The sequence below is a fragment of the Tiliqua scincoides genome, chromosome 1, assembly GCF_035046505.1.
Source record: "Tiliqua scincoides isolate rTilSci1 chromosome 1, rTilSci1.hap2, whole genome shotgun sequence".
In the NCBI taxonomy this organism is placed as follows: Eukaryota; Metazoa; Chordata; class Lepidosauria; order Squamata; family Scincidae; genus Tiliqua; species Tiliqua scincoides.
The window spans coordinates 224,152,060-224,171,327 of record NC_089821.1 but is presented as its reverse complement, the minus strand read 5'-3'; the positions used below and the strand labels follow the sequence as shown (position 1 = coordinate 224,171,327).

Sequence of the window (19,268 nt, the reverse complement as noted above, 5' to 3'; positions counted from 1 at the left end):
CACAGACCAACCACACGCTGAGTAAATAAATATTTTCTTTTGTCTGTCCTAACTCTCCCAACACTCCATTTTAGTGGATGTCCCCTGGTTCTGGTGTTGTGTGAGAGTCTAAAGAGCATGTCTCTATCCACTCTGTCCATCCCCTGCATAATTTTATATGTCTCAATCATGTCCGCCCTCATGTACCTCTTTCTAGGCTGAAGAGGCCCAAATGCCATAGCCTTTCCTCAAAAGGAAGGCGCCCCAGGCCAGTAATCATTTTAATTGCTCTATTTTGAACCTTTTCCATTTCCACTATGTCTTTTTTGAGATGTGGAAACCAGAACTGGACACAATACTCCAGGTGTGGCTTTACCATAGATTTATACAATATTTGTATAATATTAGCCATTTTGTTCTCAATACATTTTCTAATGATCCCAAGCATAGAATTGGCCTTCTTCACTGCCACCGCACACTGGGTCGACACTTTCATCGACCTGTCCACCACCACCCCAAGATCTCTCTCCTGATCTGTCACAGACAGCTCAGAACCCATCAGCCTATATGTGAAGTTTTGATCAGTATCAGTCCAATCTGCTTCTCTTGATCTTGGCTGATCTGTTGCGATATTCCAATGGATCTTTGCAGACAGAGGTGTCACGGTCTCTCTGCCTGCCATTAGATTAGGTATTCTGATGTCACAGAAGACCTTCCTGGGTAGCATTCGGACAGACAGCTGGATGCAAGAGCGGATTGGTCATCTGAGACCACTGCAACATCACAGGGGATCTGCCACTGGCATCAAGAGTTTTAATTCTAAAATCCATGAACAACTTAGATGAAATTTAAAAATGGTCAACAATGCTTGCTGATGTGAATCAGTGCAGTACTTTTTCAGTGAAAATAAACTTCTTATAAGATGCTATCTGGGGATGTTTATTTAAATAAAATATATGTTCTGTAACACAGATAACTAGATAGTAGTAGTGGTTTTTATTTCCAGTGACCAAACATCTGTTGGCTCATGGTAAGCATGATACACAGAATACGGCAAAAGGCTCTCAGCTTTTTTAAAAAGCAAGTATCCAGTCCTCCTGGTTACATGAAAAGGACTAAAAACTATGTCTAATCTGCAAAATCTTGGGAACCAGGGGGACAATAGGTAGGACTTTTAGTAATTGACAATGGGTTTTAGTGTCCTGCACAGCTTTCTTTCCATCTCCTTTGGTTCCTACTTACTATTCCAATTGACCATCTAAGCCCAATTTTTATACTTCTCTCTCTGCATACCATTCTGCTGCCTTAGTCATTGAGAAAAACCTTAAACAGGTGCAAAAAGACTTCAATTACATAATTAAGCTTAATTTTGTTGCAGAATAGATTTAGCCATAATCAAGGCCACGGGATAATGCTACCAAGGGAGTGGGGTGGAGGATGGGGCTCCCTGCCCCCTCAAACAGATGCACTACTCAGCGACATCCTGCTGTTAAGAGTAATGAATACTAGTTCCCCATCTGTCAGTTTCAAAGCAATTTACAAAAGAGGGCAAATATTATAGCTAGACAGTATTCTCACTGAAATTAACATTTTATCAAAAAGTGTAAAGTACAGATAAACTGATACTTTACATATGCTCAGGCAGAAAGTCCACCAACTACAGGTTCAGCCTATTTATGCACGGATTTTTTATACACGGATTTGACTCAACACGAATGGCCCCTGCAAATGAGAAGGAATGTGCTGATCCCTGGAGAAGGGGAAAAATGCATCCCATTAAAATCTGTTTTAAAAACAGTCCTTTAACAACAACCTCCTTAATGAAAGAGAGAGGGCAGCAGGCTAACAATTCATCAATCCTTCTCCCTGATCATTTTGTATTGGTGAAGGGAGGGGCTGAGTGAAGTGCTGGTGGATTGTCTTCTTAATGACTTAGAGTCAAAAGGTCAGCAAGGCTGTTTTTCAATCACTGGAGCAAAGAAACTTTGTTTTTTAAATTGATTTGCTATAGTGCATTTTTTTTATCCACGTGAGTGCTTGGAACGGAATCCACGCAAATAATTAGTCTCAACCTGTATACCACTGCTGGTTTGAAATGCCAATTGCTTGTAACATGTTTACACTGATATTTGATTTCTCATTATTTCCAGTTTAATGCTCCTTCTGGTCAGCTCCTTCCCAGTACAAATTCTCTCCTCCCACACTTCTTCTGCCAGCCTTAAACACAGTTAAGTATTACACCTATACCAATATCAACCATAGTTCACACCAGTCAAGTTCCCTCATAGCCAGAGTTTGCTAATGAGGTTAAGAAACCACACCCTTGTTTCAAATTTTTGTGACAGAAATCTGAAGACTGTTAACCATGTCAATGCCAATATAACAACTAAAACTGGCAGGGGGAGCTTAAGTGAAATTTATGCCAGAGAAGAAAGGAAATATACAATCCTGTAGCCTGTTCTCAGTTTCGTAACTATGCTTAGCGAATCCAAGCATCATGTCTGTGCCAATCCAAAGACAAAGTACATATGCTGCTTTCCACATTCTGTCCATTTGTCACACAGTGTAGCATGGTACCTATATCCACACAGTACTGTTGTAACACTTATCTAAAATATTTTACCTTTCCATCTGGATATTCTATTCTTTCTTTCACTTCCTCATCCTTCTTACTTTCCACGTATAGTGATGTTCTTCTGGACAGTATTGATTTTGGAGGAGAAATCTAGAGATACATACCAATAATCAAATATGTGCATTTACGTTTCTGCAAAACAGGGGCACTTGTTACGAAAGCCCCAGAGGGAACAGTAATCATTATTAGGTTATGGGCAACCCAATCCTACCTACCTCACCACGTGGCAATGAAGCTATGCCAACAGGCTGTGAAGACCTCCTCAATGTAAGGGGGTCTTGCTCAAGGCAAGCCTTTGCCACCACCCTGGGTCTACTCAAATCTGCACCAGCTGGCACAAGTCCAAGTGGACTGGAAAGACGGATCAAGTCCAGTAAGGGGAACAGGATATTGGTGGCACCACTGCTGCTGATACCAGCCTCTTCCCAGCCTCAATCCACCCTCCTCCCTGCCCCCATCTCTGCCTTATTGACTGCACACACCATTGACAGCCACTTTACAACAATGGAACACAGGAACACTGTTCCACTGTTGTATAATGCCCCTTGCGCCAGCCCAACCTTATGCAGGATTGGGCCATTATTCTAAAAGACGGCTCAGGAAGGTGTTATTTCTTCAAGGTTCTTATCATTAATTTTTTGTTTTACATCAAGCCATGCCTTTTTAGGCACTTATAAATTTACATGCATGGTTTGTAACCAAGATGTGAAGTAGGTTCACAAATCAAACCAGGAACTCTGAGTAAGGGGAAACCTTTCTTATCAATAGTTTAGCACTAGCATGGACATAACTCAGTCTAAATCATGTCTAAAACAAACAAGGGAAGAGGGGGGAGATTCATGCCAGAGAGGGGCACATGAACACAAAGCACATGTCTCTTATCTATGGCTAAGCGTTTAACTGTAGTTAGCTCTGCATATGTCCCTAGAAGTAAGGATAACTCTGGCTCATAAACATGCCAACAGCAGAAATACTACTGATATATAGGTGAATGCAGAGGTGTAACGCACTGCCCCGGCACCCGGGGGTAGCAACATTGTGACATCACTTCCAGGTTCTCCCCAGAGGAGGGGAGTTCATTATGATAGCTTCATGCCTCCCCATTCCTCCTTCTGTGGAGGCTCCCCCTTTGAAAAAGAAGGAATGGGAGGCGTGAAGTTGCCAGCGCCTTCTCCGTAACTAGGGTGGAGCTTGGGGCAGTTGTGTGCCTCCCCTTGGCATAGCATCTGGGGCAGGTGCTCCTCAGACTCCACCTTAGTTATGAAGGAGGCACTGGCAGCTTCGCACCTCCTGTTCCTTCTCCTTCAAAGGAGATCCTCCACAGGAGAAGGGATGGGGGGCTGTACACAGAAAGTCAATCAGTAAAGAGATCATACCTTTGCTTCAGCATCCACAGAAGTAACAAGATGAGCTACAGGTGTTTTCCTGCCACTTGAAATGATACTGTTTCTCTTGGAGGTGGTAGCAGAGGATATCTGCTCAGAGGATTGCAGAGATCTCTGGAACTTCTTACACTTCTCTTTTCCCTGTGGCAAATATTAAATACAAGCTGGAAATTTCTTAAGCAATATATTTAAAGGAGTCTATTATATTTAAATCCATACTGCTTTTACTGGAAAAAATAATTAAACAAACTGAGTTTTGCGTGTAACCCCCTTTTCCCCAGAGACTCATATAGGACTAACATTTTAGGCGTCCTCTCTATACAGGATGGGCAGGAGGTCTGGTATAGAGGGGTAGGAGGTCTGGTCTAGAGGGTAGAGCCTCCGTTAGCCTGAAGATAACATCAGAAGGTCGCCAGTTTGAGGACACCGGCAGCTCCCTGAATGGCTGAGAATGGCGAGACCTTGAAGCAGCTGACAAGCTGAGCTGAGTAATGCCACCAGCTCTTGGTGTGAGCAAGAAGCATCTTGGCTGCCCTCCATGTGAGAGATGGACCAGGAAGATCCATTCTGAAATGTTGTTGGTTTTTGAAAGAGAGAACCTCTATGTTTGTAAAAATCCTCTTGAGGGATTTAGAAATGCCTGCCTATGTAAACCGCCTTGAATAAAGTCAGAGAAGTAATCCAATTACCAGAAAGGAGGTATATAAATACCTAGTTGTTGGTGTTGTTGTTATACGAGATATTTAAGGCTTACAGATAAACATACCTGCATTTCCTCATTACTCAAGGATGCAGAGTTCAAAACGTTTTGTCTGTTTAAAAAAAGTGCATCTTCTGAACTGCCCGAGGTAGAAGAGTATGTGCCTACAAAGAGTAAAATATTTATTTATTAAAAACTGTCAGTGACCACACATGGTTAGGTTAGGTTAGATTGGCAACCTTCAGTCTCGAAAGACTATGGTATAAGCCTACAGCACCTGGTATTCCCAGGCGGTCTCCCATCCAAGTACTAACCAGGCCTGACCCTGCTTAGCTTCCAAGATCAGATGAGATCAGGCATGTGCAGGGTAACAGATGAAAGCACAGATTACTCAAGATCCAATGTATTGTTCATCACTGACCAGGAACAAATGCGCCATGCTTAAGCAGTAAGAAAAATTCATTCTCCTGGCACTAGTTACTTGCTATCACGACATATTTTACCTTTCAGGTTTGAAGATGAACTGCAGTCTTTAAATACATTCCGATCAGATGTATATGCTGGAGACTTTCCTCTATAATTTTGTTGCTGAGTGTGAGTCAACTGTGAAGTCTACAATGAAGACATTAAAATGAATACACACTGCTCTTCCACAGTCCATCCCATGAAAAGCGTGGGTGTATAAAAGACCAAGCAAAATGGCTTTCCACACGCTAAGGAGAAAGCCAAAAATATAGGAAAATGTATTGCTCTTTTTTGAGATACTGTGTATTGTGTGGCGTTACTAGACAACTGATTATATATCAACATTTCACATGTCTATGCCACTTGGCTCCAAATGGTACACTGTGTGAAGGTCTCTTTCTATAAAAAGGAGAAAGGTGAAAGGAGACTAATCATGGCTTGCAGAGGAGAAGACGGTAATCAGAATAACAGTCTTCATAAACATCCTTCTCCTTTTGAATTCTCAGAAGTTTTTCAGGACTCCAAAAATAGCTATTTCTATATTAAAGAAAACATGGGTATTTGACAGCTCTTTTAAAATTTCCAGCTCTCAAAAAGCCTAGATGAAATGGTGCACATAATTATAATGCCACTGGACTCAGCAGACTGGTGAAAATGAGTTGGTGGGCCTGTTGTGCAGCCCACAGGCCACAGTGGCAATTTTAAGTATTTGCTCTAGGCTGCCCAATTCCCATTGCACTATGATAAAAGGAGAGGAACGTGCTCAGCATTCTCAGAGTAGCTTTGAATTATATGGGATGCTAACAAGTAAATGTGCTAGTGACACATTTTTATTCTCTGAACTGCTGTCTATATTACTAATGGACAACTTGCATGGACACGCACAGATCTCCAGTATCTGTGGGATATTACAGTGGAAGTCACTGTGCCTTGTTGGCTCTTGCCATAATAATCTCTCAGACACTCATCATGTTCTGTTCAGGCATGCTAATTTTTTTCTATCTTCCTATCCCATCTTTTCCAAAGTATGCAAGCTTCTAGAAGCAGGTCCTATTCTGCAGTGTACATAATGGTAAAGGCATAATGGAAAGACGGATAAATATAAATGTTAAAGAAGAAAGGCTATGAATTACTTTTGGTAGTTCTTCAGATGATGTTGGATGGGGTGTCCTCCGACCTGTGGGTGTTGCACTTCTGTGATGAAGGGTTTTCGATGGGCTCTTTGCTCTGTGCTCTCCTGATGTATATTTCAGTGACTCAGATCTTTTCAGGGTACTTCTTGCCTAGAAAAAAATTGAAAGCATTTGCATAATGTCGGCTATTGCAATCAAATTAGAGGAAAGGTGACCAAGACATAAACACCAGAAATCTCCAACATTTGTCAATGTTATTTCAATCTCACACTGGGACAGAATTATAGAATACTAGAAGTCATCTAGTCCAGCCACCTGCTCAATGCAGGCAACTATAACATCCCTGAGAGATGGCCACCTAGCCTCTGGTCTTCTTCATTGCCCACAACTTCACAAGGCAGACTCTTCCACCGCCAGACAGCTCTCGCAGTTAGAAAATGTTTCCTGGTGTCTAATCCAGTGGTTCCCAAACTGGTGGGTCACAGGGAGCCCTGCAGATGCCTCCTCAGAGCTCCCCAAGCCTCTGGTGAACTGAAAATCATGATTGGAAACCACTTCTGCGATCAAAAATTGGACGTGGTTTCTGATCATGATTTTCAGATTACCAGAGCCTTGAGAAGCCCTGCGGAGGCGTCCATGGGGCTTCCAGCACCCCTCAGGATGGTGCTAGCTAAGATGAGTGGAACCCCCCCCCCCATTTCCAGCAGTGGCATGATCCTGAGGATCACAATACTGCCATCCCCCTGTCTCCACAACTACCTACGTGGCTCCCAACTCCCTGGTTGGAGTTAGGAAATCACTTATCTAACCTGAACCTTCTTCCCCGTAATTTAAACCCATTGGTTCTAATCTTGCCTTCAGGAAACACCAAAAGCAGGCCTTTCCCCTGTATGAAAGTTTTCTGTGTGATACTTGAAGATGATTGTTGTATCTCCCCTTAGTGTTCTTCAGGCTAAACACACCAAGTTTTACATACCAAACATACTTTTAACTGTTCCTCGTAAGACTTAGTTTGCAGAACCCATACCATTTTAGTTGCTCTTCTCTGAACCTGCTCTAGCTTGCCAATGTCCTTCTTAAAATGTGATGCCCAAATCTGGACACAGTATTCCAAATTATACCTGATGCATGATAGAGTGAGACTACTACTTCTCATAATCTGGACTCTTATACCGGTGCTGATGAAGCCCAGCAATACACTTGCTTTTTTGGCAGCTGCATTACAATGCTGGATCGTGTTTAACTAATGGTCCACTAACAGCCCAACTCTAAGCTTTCCAGTGCCTGGAGGTACAGCAATGCCAAAACGGTGGCTGCTGTATCCTGCAGATGCTGGGAAGCAGCCAGAGGTCTCCTTGGGGGAAGGGGACATACATCCCACACCCCACCCTGGCCAGTTCTTTCCTCCGCTCTAGAATGCCCCTCCACCCTGAAAGCTTGCACCGCTGCCTAGTGGTCTCAATCACTTCCAGGCAACATCCTTCTGGCGCTCCCTCTTCCCACAGTGCAGTAAATGTGCTTTACGGGACATTTACAACACCTAGCACTGGCACTGGAAATCAGCACTGGTGCTAATCACAGGAGTGGGACTTAAGACTCCAGGATCTTTTTTTACACACATTGCTGCCAAGCCAGGTTTTCCCCCAAACATAAGGTGTTCATGCTTCTGATTTTTTGTTTCTACATGCAAGATTTGTCTCCACAGAACTTCATCTTGCTGGAATGGGTCCACTGGCAGTGCTTGTCAAGGTCATTTTGAATTCTAATTTGCTAACTATCCCCCCATCAGCTGTACATCATCTGCAAATGTGAACCAAATCTCTGTGTACTATACCACGCTAGCTTCAGAAGCAATATGTCACTAGAAGCCTTATTAGAGCAGGGGAGGAGGTTGTGCATCATGGTCTAATGTTTTACCTGTGTATTATTAGAAACCAGTTCACCCAGTGACATTTTTCTTCCTACGTGCATGTTGCTATCACTCTTATGACTGCTTCGTGTAGGTCTGTCTTCCAGTGTCTCTTGAGCAGATGTCCCTCTCGAAAAAGCTGCCACAACCTGATGATAAAATTATGATGCATCAACAACAGTGAGTCTTGATAGTGTTCATCCCTCTAGGTTCTGGTTCCAACAATAGTATGAAAGGGCTTCAGCTTGTTGTTTCTCAAATCAAATTTCAGTGACTTCCTACAAGTGTACTCACTAGCGACAGGGAAGGCAGAGCAGATAAAGGGATCAGCTCTATTCCATTCATTTGTGGGAAAATTCTGAAACCTGCTCTAGAACCAAGGGGCTGGAGCTGTAGATCTTTCCCCACTGGTGGATCTTTCAACAAGGAGGGTGCTGCATCAAAGAAGCAGGCATGGGGGAGGGTGGTCAAGAAGTTGGACAGAAACAACTGGCCTACTTATAGTACCGGTATTTCTGCTTTCTGGCCGATAAAATCCGCAGCTCCGTGTTTTCTTTCTGTTTCCATTCTCTGATATTCAGAAGCTCTGAGCTCATCCTGAAGTTCCTGATTCTGTTTGGTCAATGCTTCAACCTGACTTCTTAATTTTCCATGGGCAACATGCCAGTAGGACTCATTTCTCCTAAACTCCTCCTGTAGCCCAGCTATTTGTTGCTTTAATATCTGTTATCAAAGATAGATTTTCAAGGAAAAACGTTATTAAAGAAATTTGCCATTTCAGGGTAAACCAGGATTGAACAACCTTAGGTCTTTGCCCCATTGCTAGTAAAACTCTAAGAGCACAATCCTAACCAGGTCTACTCAGAAGTATCCCATTTGGTTCAATGGGGCTTACTCTCAGGAAAGTGTGGTTAGGATTGCAGCCCAACACTGTGAAGCTAACCTGCATTTAGCCTATGACCAATTCCATGTCTATGAGTTGGGGCAGGAGGTCTGGTCCAGAGGGTAGAGCCTCTGTTAGCCTGAAGATAACATCTGAAGGTTGCCACTTTGAGGCCACCGGCAGCTCCGTGAATGGTGAGACCTTGAAGCAGCTGACAAGCTGAGCTGAGTTATTTCACCTGCTCTTTGGTGGGAGCGAAGAAGCATCTTGGCTGTCCTTCAAGTGAGAGATGAAGGAGCTGCTTGTCACCCAGCGTGGGAGGCAACTGGGGGCCAGAAGTGATACCAGACCGTGAAAGAGCCATCTGAAATGTTGTGTGGTACTTGAAAGACAGAACCTTTCTGTTATTGTGAAAATCCCCTTGGGGGTTTAGAGATTGCCTGCCTATGTGAACCACCTTGAATAAAGTCAGAGGAGTAATCTGATGACCAGAAAGGCAATATATAAATACCTATATTATTATTATTATTATTATTATTATTATTATTATTATTATTATTATTATTATGAGCCATTTCTGCTAAGGTTGGGCCTTCTAAGGGAACATGACCAGCATGTTCTAAGGGAATATGACAAGCAAAGTTCCCAGAAGGAGAACTGCCTCCTTGGGGGTGAAGGACAGACAATGTTCTCCTGCTCTATTCTATAAATTGCCTTCTGAAGGCAAGCCCTTGAGTATATGGTTGAATATGAATGAATGAATATGTAACCAGGGGGAGAGAGTGACAGAACTGTGTTCCAAGGGAATATGAGAAGAATATGAGAGAATATGAGAAGAATGTTCTCAGAGCCCTAGGAGGTACAGTAAGCCTTGGAAAGATCAAGATCAGGTTGTGGTAAACAGAACCAGATCTAAAAACTGACAAGATTGGGAACAGCAATGGGTGAGTGGGGGGAAAAATGAATCTAAAGGAGCCAACTTTTGGGAGTTCTCCTAAATGAATCTTTATGGAAGTTACTTGGTCATTCCTCCTTACCCTTTTCATTGCATATGCATACACACATACACGTATACAAAGATACCAGTACAGCAAGAATGACAGTATGAAACATACACAATGGGCATAGACCCAAGTTTAACTCATGTGGAATCATTAGCACCCACCAATTCCATGCTCTTAATGCCAATCAGTACATGGTAGTAAGTACCATTGTTTTCAAGTAAGCAACATATCCACTCTAATAAATTGGTCTCTGTTTGGCTGCCAACCCTACCTGCCATTCAGAAGATAAGAAGTTTGATAGCATCACTACACAGAATTCCACTTACTTGTATTTCTCCAGATCTTCCTTCCACTTTAATAGCTGTTGTGCACTTCTCAAATTCTGCCTTTTCATTCAGGAGTTTAAGAACTTCCTCATTCTTGCACTCTTCCCGTTGATGCAACTTTAGAGGCCTAATGGCCTCAGACTGGTTTATTTGTCTTCTGTTGAAAAAGAAAATGTGCTGATAAAAGAGCTGGAATGCCACATGTACAAGAATGTACCATTGCTGCTGAATCCATCCCCTGCTCCCCCCAACGTGACCCCGGTTCCTCCCCTAACGTGCCTCATTACTTCCCCTCCCTGTCCACAAATTCCTCCCCCTCGCCACATTGGCTTACCCGCACCAGAGCAGGTCACTGGCCACAACAGTGGGCGCTGCTTTGCAGCTCAAAAATGGCTGCCAGTGGCAAGCTCCACACATTGTTGAAGGCCTCTTTACAACAGCAGGATGCTGTCCCACTGTTGTACAGAGGATGATAGGGATGGGGCCAAAGGAGTGTTGGATGCAAGGAACAGAGGCAACTGCCTCAAATAACTCACCTGTCAGAAAGGGTCAGATCTACTGTGAACTGCCCAGAAGGGAATACAGCCAGTGGGCAGCTGAGCAAAATGAGGCAGTGCTCCTCCAATCAGAATGATTTGTATTGTTGTTACAATGCCAGATTCAAAGAGATTATTTCCTTACCTGAGAGAATCCATTGCTTTTGTTTGTTCTGCTTTCATCTGAGCAAGTAGAGAGTTTTCTCTGTGATGTACCTGAACCCCGCCTTCCCATTTGTCTAACTTGTCAGCAGGCCTTTTTTGAAATTGCTCTAGAAAGACATCAATGTTAATACCTTGTGGTTAGTCACTCATAGCCACTGTGTGCGCAGACAGTAAATTAAATATCAACACCGTTGCCCAGAACTCAAGTAATGAAATAAGTATATGAATGAGCGTGAATGAGTTTGTGGAGTACCAGTACTAACAAATATTACACAAGAGCTTTCAGGTGGAGAAACAACTGTGTGGGATAAAAATTATTTAAAAATTCATTTTATAGGAGAATTAATTTCATCCAATATAAAGGCAGATCTGCTGGGTCAAGGAGATAGCTTCAAGAAGAGAGGAAGAATTGGCAGAGGCAGGCAAAAAAAGTACCCATCAACACCTTTCAAGCAACTTTAAGGTGAGCAGGAGCAGTAGGGTACAAATGGGGGGCCAGGAGGGCCCCAGGTGCCAAGCTGCAGGGGAGTGACACCACTAGTGGCCAAAATCGCTAAAATCAAAGTTATTAGGAATAATACCATCATGCTATAAACCATTCAATGTGTAATTTACAGCAGAATGCAGTGAAACAAACCAGAGTGAAATATCTCAATTCTATCAAAGGTTATGGCCAAAAAAACCAGAACACAAAAATACAACTGACTTATGTAACAAAAAGTGAATTTTCTTAACTCAAAAGTGACCAATGAGCCTGACAGCGCAGGAGGCCTGCGCTGTATCCAGTGCAAGATAGAGGTCCAAAGTAGCTCAGTCAGAGGCAAGGGGAAACTCTTCCCCTTACCCCCAGGTAAGACACCGCAGCCCCATGGGTCTGCTTGGACTTGCACCACCTCAGGAGGTGGTATAAGTCAGAGAAGTGTAGAGCAGCTTGAAGCCACTCCACACTTCTCAGGGAATGGAGTTGGGATCTTGCATAACTGCCAGGGCCCAACCCCGTCTCCCACTCCCTACCCATCCATCCCTGGGACCACCCTTCCCTCACCCTCCCCCCACCCCAGGATTCCTCCCTCCCGCCTCCTCTCCACCCACCCCAGACCCTTGCGTCAGCCAAGCTCCTCTTTGGCTGAGATCTATTGGGTGGGTAGATCTGGGCTCCCACCAGGTCTACCAAGCTCCCCGCTGAGTAGACCTTGACTCCCATTCTGACTGCCCTCTGGAGCCATCTCTTCCTGGTGGGTAGACCTGCGCTCCTGGTTGAACTTTGGCTTCTGTGACTGAGCATTTCTGGGCAAGTAAACCTGGGCTCCCACCAGGACCTGAAGCCCAGATTAAAGAATTTTGTTGTAGGGGGGGGGGGGGCGGAGGGTGTCAAAAATATATGGGCCCTGGGTGTCAAATGATCTAGCTATGCCACTGAGCAGGATAAGAAGCAAGCGACTACCTGGAAGCCAGCATGGAATGCAATGTTGGACTATGGAAATTCCGTACACATAAACTGAGCCTTGGGACTCAAAGCCAACAACATTTTTTGGAGCTTGCACAGAATATAAGTTGCACTCACTGGTATAAAATAAAGTCACCGGCCTTTTAACTGGCCTTACCTAGTGTAATGCTTTCATCTTCTAGATTTGCTCTCGTCTTGAAAATTGGGAAGAGGCTGGTCACAAGGTCACTCGTCAGGGAAGAAGGCTGTAAACTGAATTCTGTGCTGTTTCTGGCATTATCATTGTTCTTTGTTTTAGGCTTTCTTCCTCTTCCTGTAATTTTTGAAGGATGGCAGGGAGATTTTCGACGAGGAGAGAGAGCCTTTCTTCTACTGTTCAACCTGCCAAATCCAGCACTAGACTCACTGCTGCTGCTTGCAGTGAGGGAAGTTTCTTGTTGACCTGATGACTTCTGAGCTCCATACTTCTTGACAGGCAATATCCCTTGGCCTTTCCAGGACAAATCTTCAGCTCCACTGGCTTCATCGGTAGCATAGTCAGCATCAGAAAGATCCAAGTTCCTGTCTGTGTTCGTTGCTCTATGGCTACTGGGCCTTATGGAGTACAGAGAGCAATGAGATTTGGGTTCATCTTCACTATCAGTAGATGTACAGTTGGGATCACTCAAGACATGTCCCTTCCATCTATTACAGTGGCCTGCACTGTTGTGGTGCTCTCTTTGGGCATTAGCAATTGTGGTCTCCTGTTTTCTAACAGGTTTATGTCCTATTTTTACTATTCGGTCATTGAGTTTCTTAAACCCAGGGCCAATTTCTCCTTGGATCTCTGGGCTTTTGCCCACAGCAACACAATACTTGTTTTCGCACTGTCTAATCCCATTTGCATGTTGAGTAACCTGGAGTCTGGAGCACTGACCTACATGACTGATTTGCTTTCTGATTTCTAAATTTGGAAGCTCAGAGACATCTGGTGAAGCATTCAGGGACCTTCCTGGTAGTTGTGATATACTGCCTTCCACAAGCCACACTGGAGCCTTGGAATCCATGAATCTGCTATCAGTTCCCCCTAAATATTCTTGAGAACTAGGGCATAAGCCTTCTGTTTTTTCAGTCACCTTGGCCATAATTTCCTTTGTCTGTCTATGACATGCCTGTAAACATTTGGACCAGCTAATCTGAGATGGTGCAGGGCCTTTCTCATTTACCAGCTCTTCATCATCCTGACTTGAAGTGTCCCTGCTGCCTTTTCTTTCTTCTAACTTTTGCTCACAATTATTAACCTGGCATTCTACATAGCTGCTGGGGCTGATACTATTTGTATCTTTATCATCCATGGACAGTCCAGCGGAGTCACTGACTTGTTCTTTCAATTGTGAGGGTTCTCCCAAGAGTTTTCTTGTATCCCATTCAGCAGGCCAAGACAAGTGATCCTGGCATTCAAAGCTGACTTTCCGGAGAAGTTTGGTTGGCTCTTGGCCAAGAGTCTCTCTCTTTCCTTCAAGCCTTACTGTGCCTTCTCTATGCTTCAGAAATGACTTCCGAGCAGTCACTTTAGTCTCACAGGAGTTCTGCAAGCAACTCAGAGATATACAATAGGACATTTTTTTTAAACAATGAGCACTGTTAAGACTATGCAGCTTTACAAAACACAGACATAAATTTCCAAACTTTCCATTCTGATTAGTCAATAGCTAAACTCCCTTTTATTTCAAGGGGAATTTTATCCTAAGGAACTGATGGCCCAATCCGATTCTCATGGTACAATAGTGTACCATAAGGTCTGCCATTGTGGCAGTTGCTCTGTAAGTCTGTAAAGTGCTGCTGCCAATACTATACAGGGATTGGAAGGCTATACACCCCAGCAGCACAGCATAGAGTGGCCACCAACAGAGTTCTGCTGGCAGAAGGTTGGGAATTGGGGTGGACAGGGAACAGATCTCAGCAGCACTGGCATCCACCATATCTGGAACCCCCGTCCAGATATTGACACATCCCCAGCAGACTCTCTTTATAACTGTAGTAGATCTGAGGTGTCCCATCAGGAACTATATGTAGGCCAGAAGGTAAGTGAAGTTTTTTCTTTTCTTACCCCTCCCAGCCAGTCTGCTCCCTGGTTGGTGTGCAAGATGCAGCAGATATTATGCCTGCAACCTGCATCAGATGCACCAGTAGGGAATAGGACTGGGTCATTATATCTTACTTCTATACACAGGATATAATCCAGAGCTGTGTCATAGTAGTTTGCCCTTCTCCTCCATAATGGAAAAATGCCTCCTGGGAAAATCCCTCATATGGGGATTCAATGTTGCAGATACCAAGCATGTCCTTGTTTATAGAAGAGAGGAATGTCTTTGTATGAATCATACTCCATGTGCTTCAAAATGAGAGGAGATCACGCAAGACACGGCAGTGGATCACAGCCAGCACGCAGAAGAAAGTTCCTTTGCTTTGAATGTATGCATTCAAAGCATACATATGTATGGGGCTATGTATGGGGCTATGATCCACTACCAGTAAAGTAAAGCTTGATTTAAACTTGAGCTGATGGGAGGGTGTAGGGGCTGTGTGTCTCAAAGCAAATGCCCTACAGGGAGTTTAATAATTCATTTCTGTATTTGCCATGCTTCAGGTTTGTGGACAGAAAGTGCTGAAGGATGAAGAAGGAATCAGATAAAATTGGGAGTTAACAAAGTCTAGTTTAAAGGTGTATCTGCTTTATAACTGTAGCACAGTTACATGGTGCAGTTACCACAGGAACTAATGCTACTATTCTAATGCCTGCACTTCCCAGTGCCAATTAAACCTCCAGTAAGCTTTAATTTATGTTGAGCCACCCAGCAAGAATTACTTCAGCACCTGATTCAACTTGCAGTCAGGACTACTGTCAGGGTTGGCATGACCCTAGAGCCTGCTGAGGTCCAGCCTTGGAGGGGCCCACCACCAAAGGTGCCCAGAGCACTGCTGGTTACCATTGCCACCTGCTTGCTTGCCTGCCTGCCTTTTGGCCCCAGGAAGATGAGCACAATAGATGATGGCAATAAGGAAGTGGTGGTGATGGAGGAGGAGCTGCTGCCACCTGCTTGCCCATCTGCTTGCTCTCAGCTTGCCAGGCAAGGGGAACAATAGCAGCAGACAACAAGCAATGGCAACAAGGAGGAGACAGGCCCACTGATGGAGGGGTATTAAGATATCTTGCTTGATGTTCCCCCAACACTTGGCACTCCTTGCAGTGTAGACAACCACAGAGAGTGGCTTCTTTGGCACAAAGTTGAATGGAAGGGATTTTTCCCTGTATAATTTGGGGATAACTAACTCCATTCTTGCATGAAAGGGAATGCATATACAAAGTCTTCTACAGTGGGGGTTCTATAAAATTTTACTGTAAGATAGAAGAGGAGCAGAATAGTTACTACTGATATAAATCACAGATATTACTACTTCTGGGGGGGGGAAGTAAAGGTGAGCATACGTTCCCATTCCCATCATGGTATAGTACCTGCTGCTGTTTCTCTGTTGGTTGAGATTCTACTTTCAGCTGCTCCTTGACAGATTCTTCAAATGTTTTCTGTCTCATACTAATTCCATCTCCGATTGGTCTAGGTAAATAAGCAGCTTTAAGTAGAAATATTGGAGTCATCTGCTTCTACAATTAACTGCAGCTTCAGTGGCTACCCTCAGGCTCAGACACTGAGGTAGGGCACTGAGAAAAACCAATGGTAATGGACAATCATCCAGCCCTTGCTTCTTCAAGCTGTAGTGCATTCCCTAATTGTATCAATTCTAATGTCCTCATAATTCTCAACACCCTCATATGAGACTGTTTGTAGTATTCTCATAATTTTGAGCCTGAAACAATACTGTGCATATAAAAACATGCCTATCTCTTGGTCTTATTCAATTTGGACTGGAGAGCCTTCGGTTCAAATCCTGAACCAGGCTTGAACCTTATCAGATTGTTTTTACCCACTACATGTCTTAGCAAAACCTATTTCCCAGGTTTGTGTGTGTGGATAAAATGTAGTCTCTGTCAAGGACACTCCCTTGACTGACCTTCTGGAGGGAAAGACAGGATTATATATGTAATAAATTCACAGAAATCCAAAAAGGGAATAAATATAATATGCTCTTTTTTTCTCAATAAGAAATTTTCCACCAAATTTTCAATCAGTTCTAGTGTCTCAGCACTTGTATTCTGACAGCTGCAGAAAATATTTGCATTTGCTCTCACCCATCCTCCACAATTCCCGACATCATGTACATTCTTCTTCCAAGGGAGGAAAGAAGATGTTCATCAATTTGTTGCTCCCCATTTTCTTCTTCAATAGGCGACAAGGTTTTAAGCCAAGATTCTTCATGTAGAAGGCTTACTTCTATATATCAGTGAGGAAGCAAAATAGAAAGACTTTTCCTACATATGTTTGAGTTTTAAAGGGGTGGGGGATTTGTAATAATGTTCCAGTGAAAAATATCCCCCCCCCCCCTCAAATGCTTTCTCTAAACCAGGGGTGTCCAAACTTTTTGGCAGGAGGGCCACATCTTCTCTCTCACACTGTGTTGGGGGCTGGGAAAAAAGAATTCATTTACATTTCAAATTTGAATAAATTTACATAAATGAATATATTAGAGATGGAACTGATATGAATGAATGAAGGTCTTGCAATAACTCAAGGCCTATAAAAGGCCTTGCATAAAGCAAGGTCGGCCTTTCCTTTGCTGCCACTGCTACATCACAAACGTGAAACAGCAAGCAGCAGAGGGAGCCCACAGCTTACGCAAGAGGCTGAACAATCGCCCTCACACTCAGAGCAGTTGCGACAGGCCAGTGCAGGCTCCAGCAAGTCTCAGGAGGGCCAGAGGCTCACTGGAGACTAGGGGCTCCCTGCAGGCTGGATGGGGAGTCCATGAGGGCCACAAGTGGCCCCCAGCCCAGGGTTTGTGCACCCCTGCTCTAAACCAATATGTTAAAGTTTGAGAAGAGAAGCACTTATCTATCTAGCACAAAGGTGTCAAACATAAGGCCCATGGGCCAAATGCAGCCCCTGGAAGCAATTTATATGCCCTCATTATAATTTGGCTCTCCCAGCGTGATAATTGGGCTCTCTCATATCTTGAAAATATGAACAAGATTTTCACATTTTCTCTTGTGTCATTTGCAGTTAATAAGTTTCTATGTGAGAACAAAGTGCTTATTTCTCACCATTATCTGCTTAATGATATCATTTTCTGCTTAATGATGTCACTTTCGGCCCTCAGCAGGCATCATGAATGCTAACTTCAGCCCTCTGAATGAAATGAATTTGACACCCCTGACCTATCATATCTCTCATCTCCTCTTTCTCCAGAAATCAAAAACAGCCTTTCTGTTACAAGAGAGACAGTCCCTAGAACTGTGCCCATCATTACCATCTCCTGCAACATGTTTCACTTCCTCAGTGTCTTGTCTGGGAAGACTTTTCGTGGACGTCTCATGATGTGGAGGTAATGGTTCCATGTTTTTTCCTACAGGCACAACAATACAGTACAATGAAAGATTTGAATAAAGGCCAGTGGCATAGCTAATGAATGTGTAGCCCAGTGCAGAGCTCAAAATGATGCCACAGAAGTGATGTCACAACGGGAAGTGACATCACACCCAGGCTTCTTAAAAAGTGCAAATTGGGGGGGATACCTGCTTCCTCCATATTAACACCTTATTGGTTCCATGCTGTATCATAATAGCATCTCATTGGCTCTCAGAACAATCACTCTCATAGGTCAGTTTGGAGTTAAAGAAATCCACTTTTTGTTCCTTAAGGCAGTTGTGTTTTCATTTTCTGGTTAATTCACTATAACTTTTGATAGAATACAGACATTCCAATGCAGTTTGTTTAATTGCATTCTGCATTAAATTACCTTTCCAATTATATATAACATGATCGTCTTATTTGTACATACCAAGTTTTTCACAATTTTGGCCACTAGTGTCAAGCTCGGCTTGTTGCCCCCCTAAAGCTTGTTGCCTGGTATGACTGCTACCCTCTGCACCCTCTTAGCTACATCACTGATAAAGGCTATGGTGTATGTCCTAAATGCAGCTGGCCTGGCAAAGCTCCATTCTATTTTATGGAGAGTTTCTCAGCAGAATGAGCAGGGAGAGCTCACATATATTCATTTGGGGCACTCAACACTGGAATCTAAGACGAAATAAAGAAACTGCCTAGTGCCATTTCCCAACCAGAGTGGGAAACAAGAGAGTGGGAGAGACTGGAGAAGGAGATTCATGTGCAGGCTGAGTTTCCTGTGTGTATTTACTGACAAACTGTGAATGTTTTCAAATATGCTAACACACAACCTTGTGTGTTTCTCCACCTCTGTTTCACCTAATTGGCTGTCAGTGGTGCGGCAACACACCACATTATAATGTCACAGCATACACTGGGCTACACAGCCAAGGAGTGACGGGAAAGAGATACAGAGCAGTGGCGGCTCCATGCTTCTCGATGACAATCTCTTCTGCTCTGTGATATCATATATTCATAAGAGTATGTCTCATCATCACAGCCATGAGGCAACCTGATGTGGCTTGCATCAGTGGTGGATTGTGTGGGGAGCGGTGGCAGATTTGGGATGCCCTGCACCCTGAGTCTGCCACTGACTCCCTCTATTCTGCCACAGAGGAAAGCCACATGGATCAGCTTCTCGCTTACTCAGGAACTCCCCAC

General features: G+C 43.6%; 1 protein-coding gene and 1 pseudogene across 1 annotated transcript in view; both read right to left on the bottom strand.

Annotated features, from left to right (window-relative positions):
- LOC136647389 (centromere protein J-like) overlaps positions 1–19,268 on the bottom strand; it is a 32,630-nt gene that overhangs the window by 10,488 nt on the left and 2,874 nt on the right. The window contains exons 3-12 of the mRNA XM_066622909.1: positions 17,971–18,066; positions 16,796–16,937; positions 16,064–16,163; positions 12,725–14,135; positions 11,101–11,227; positions 10,420–10,576; positions 8,714–8,929; positions 8,215–8,355; positions 3,991–4,140; positions 2,603–2,704 (exon numbers count right to left, since the gene is read on the bottom strand). Of these exons, the coding sequence (XP_066479006.1) occupies positions 2,603–2,704; positions 3,991–4,140; positions 8,215–8,355; positions 8,714–8,929; positions 10,420–10,576; positions 11,101–11,227; positions 12,725–14,135; positions 16,064–16,163; positions 16,796–16,937; positions 17,971–18,066 (2,642 nt within the window). The remainder of the gene's footprint in view (positions 1–2,602; positions 2,705–3,990; positions 4,141–8,214; positions 8,356–8,713; positions 8,930–10,419; positions 10,577–11,100; positions 11,228–12,724; positions 14,136–16,063; positions 16,164–16,795; positions 16,938–17,970; positions 18,067–19,268) is intronic.
- On the bottom strand, positions 4,965–5,081 carry LOC136637963 (5S ribosomal RNA; annotated as a pseudogene).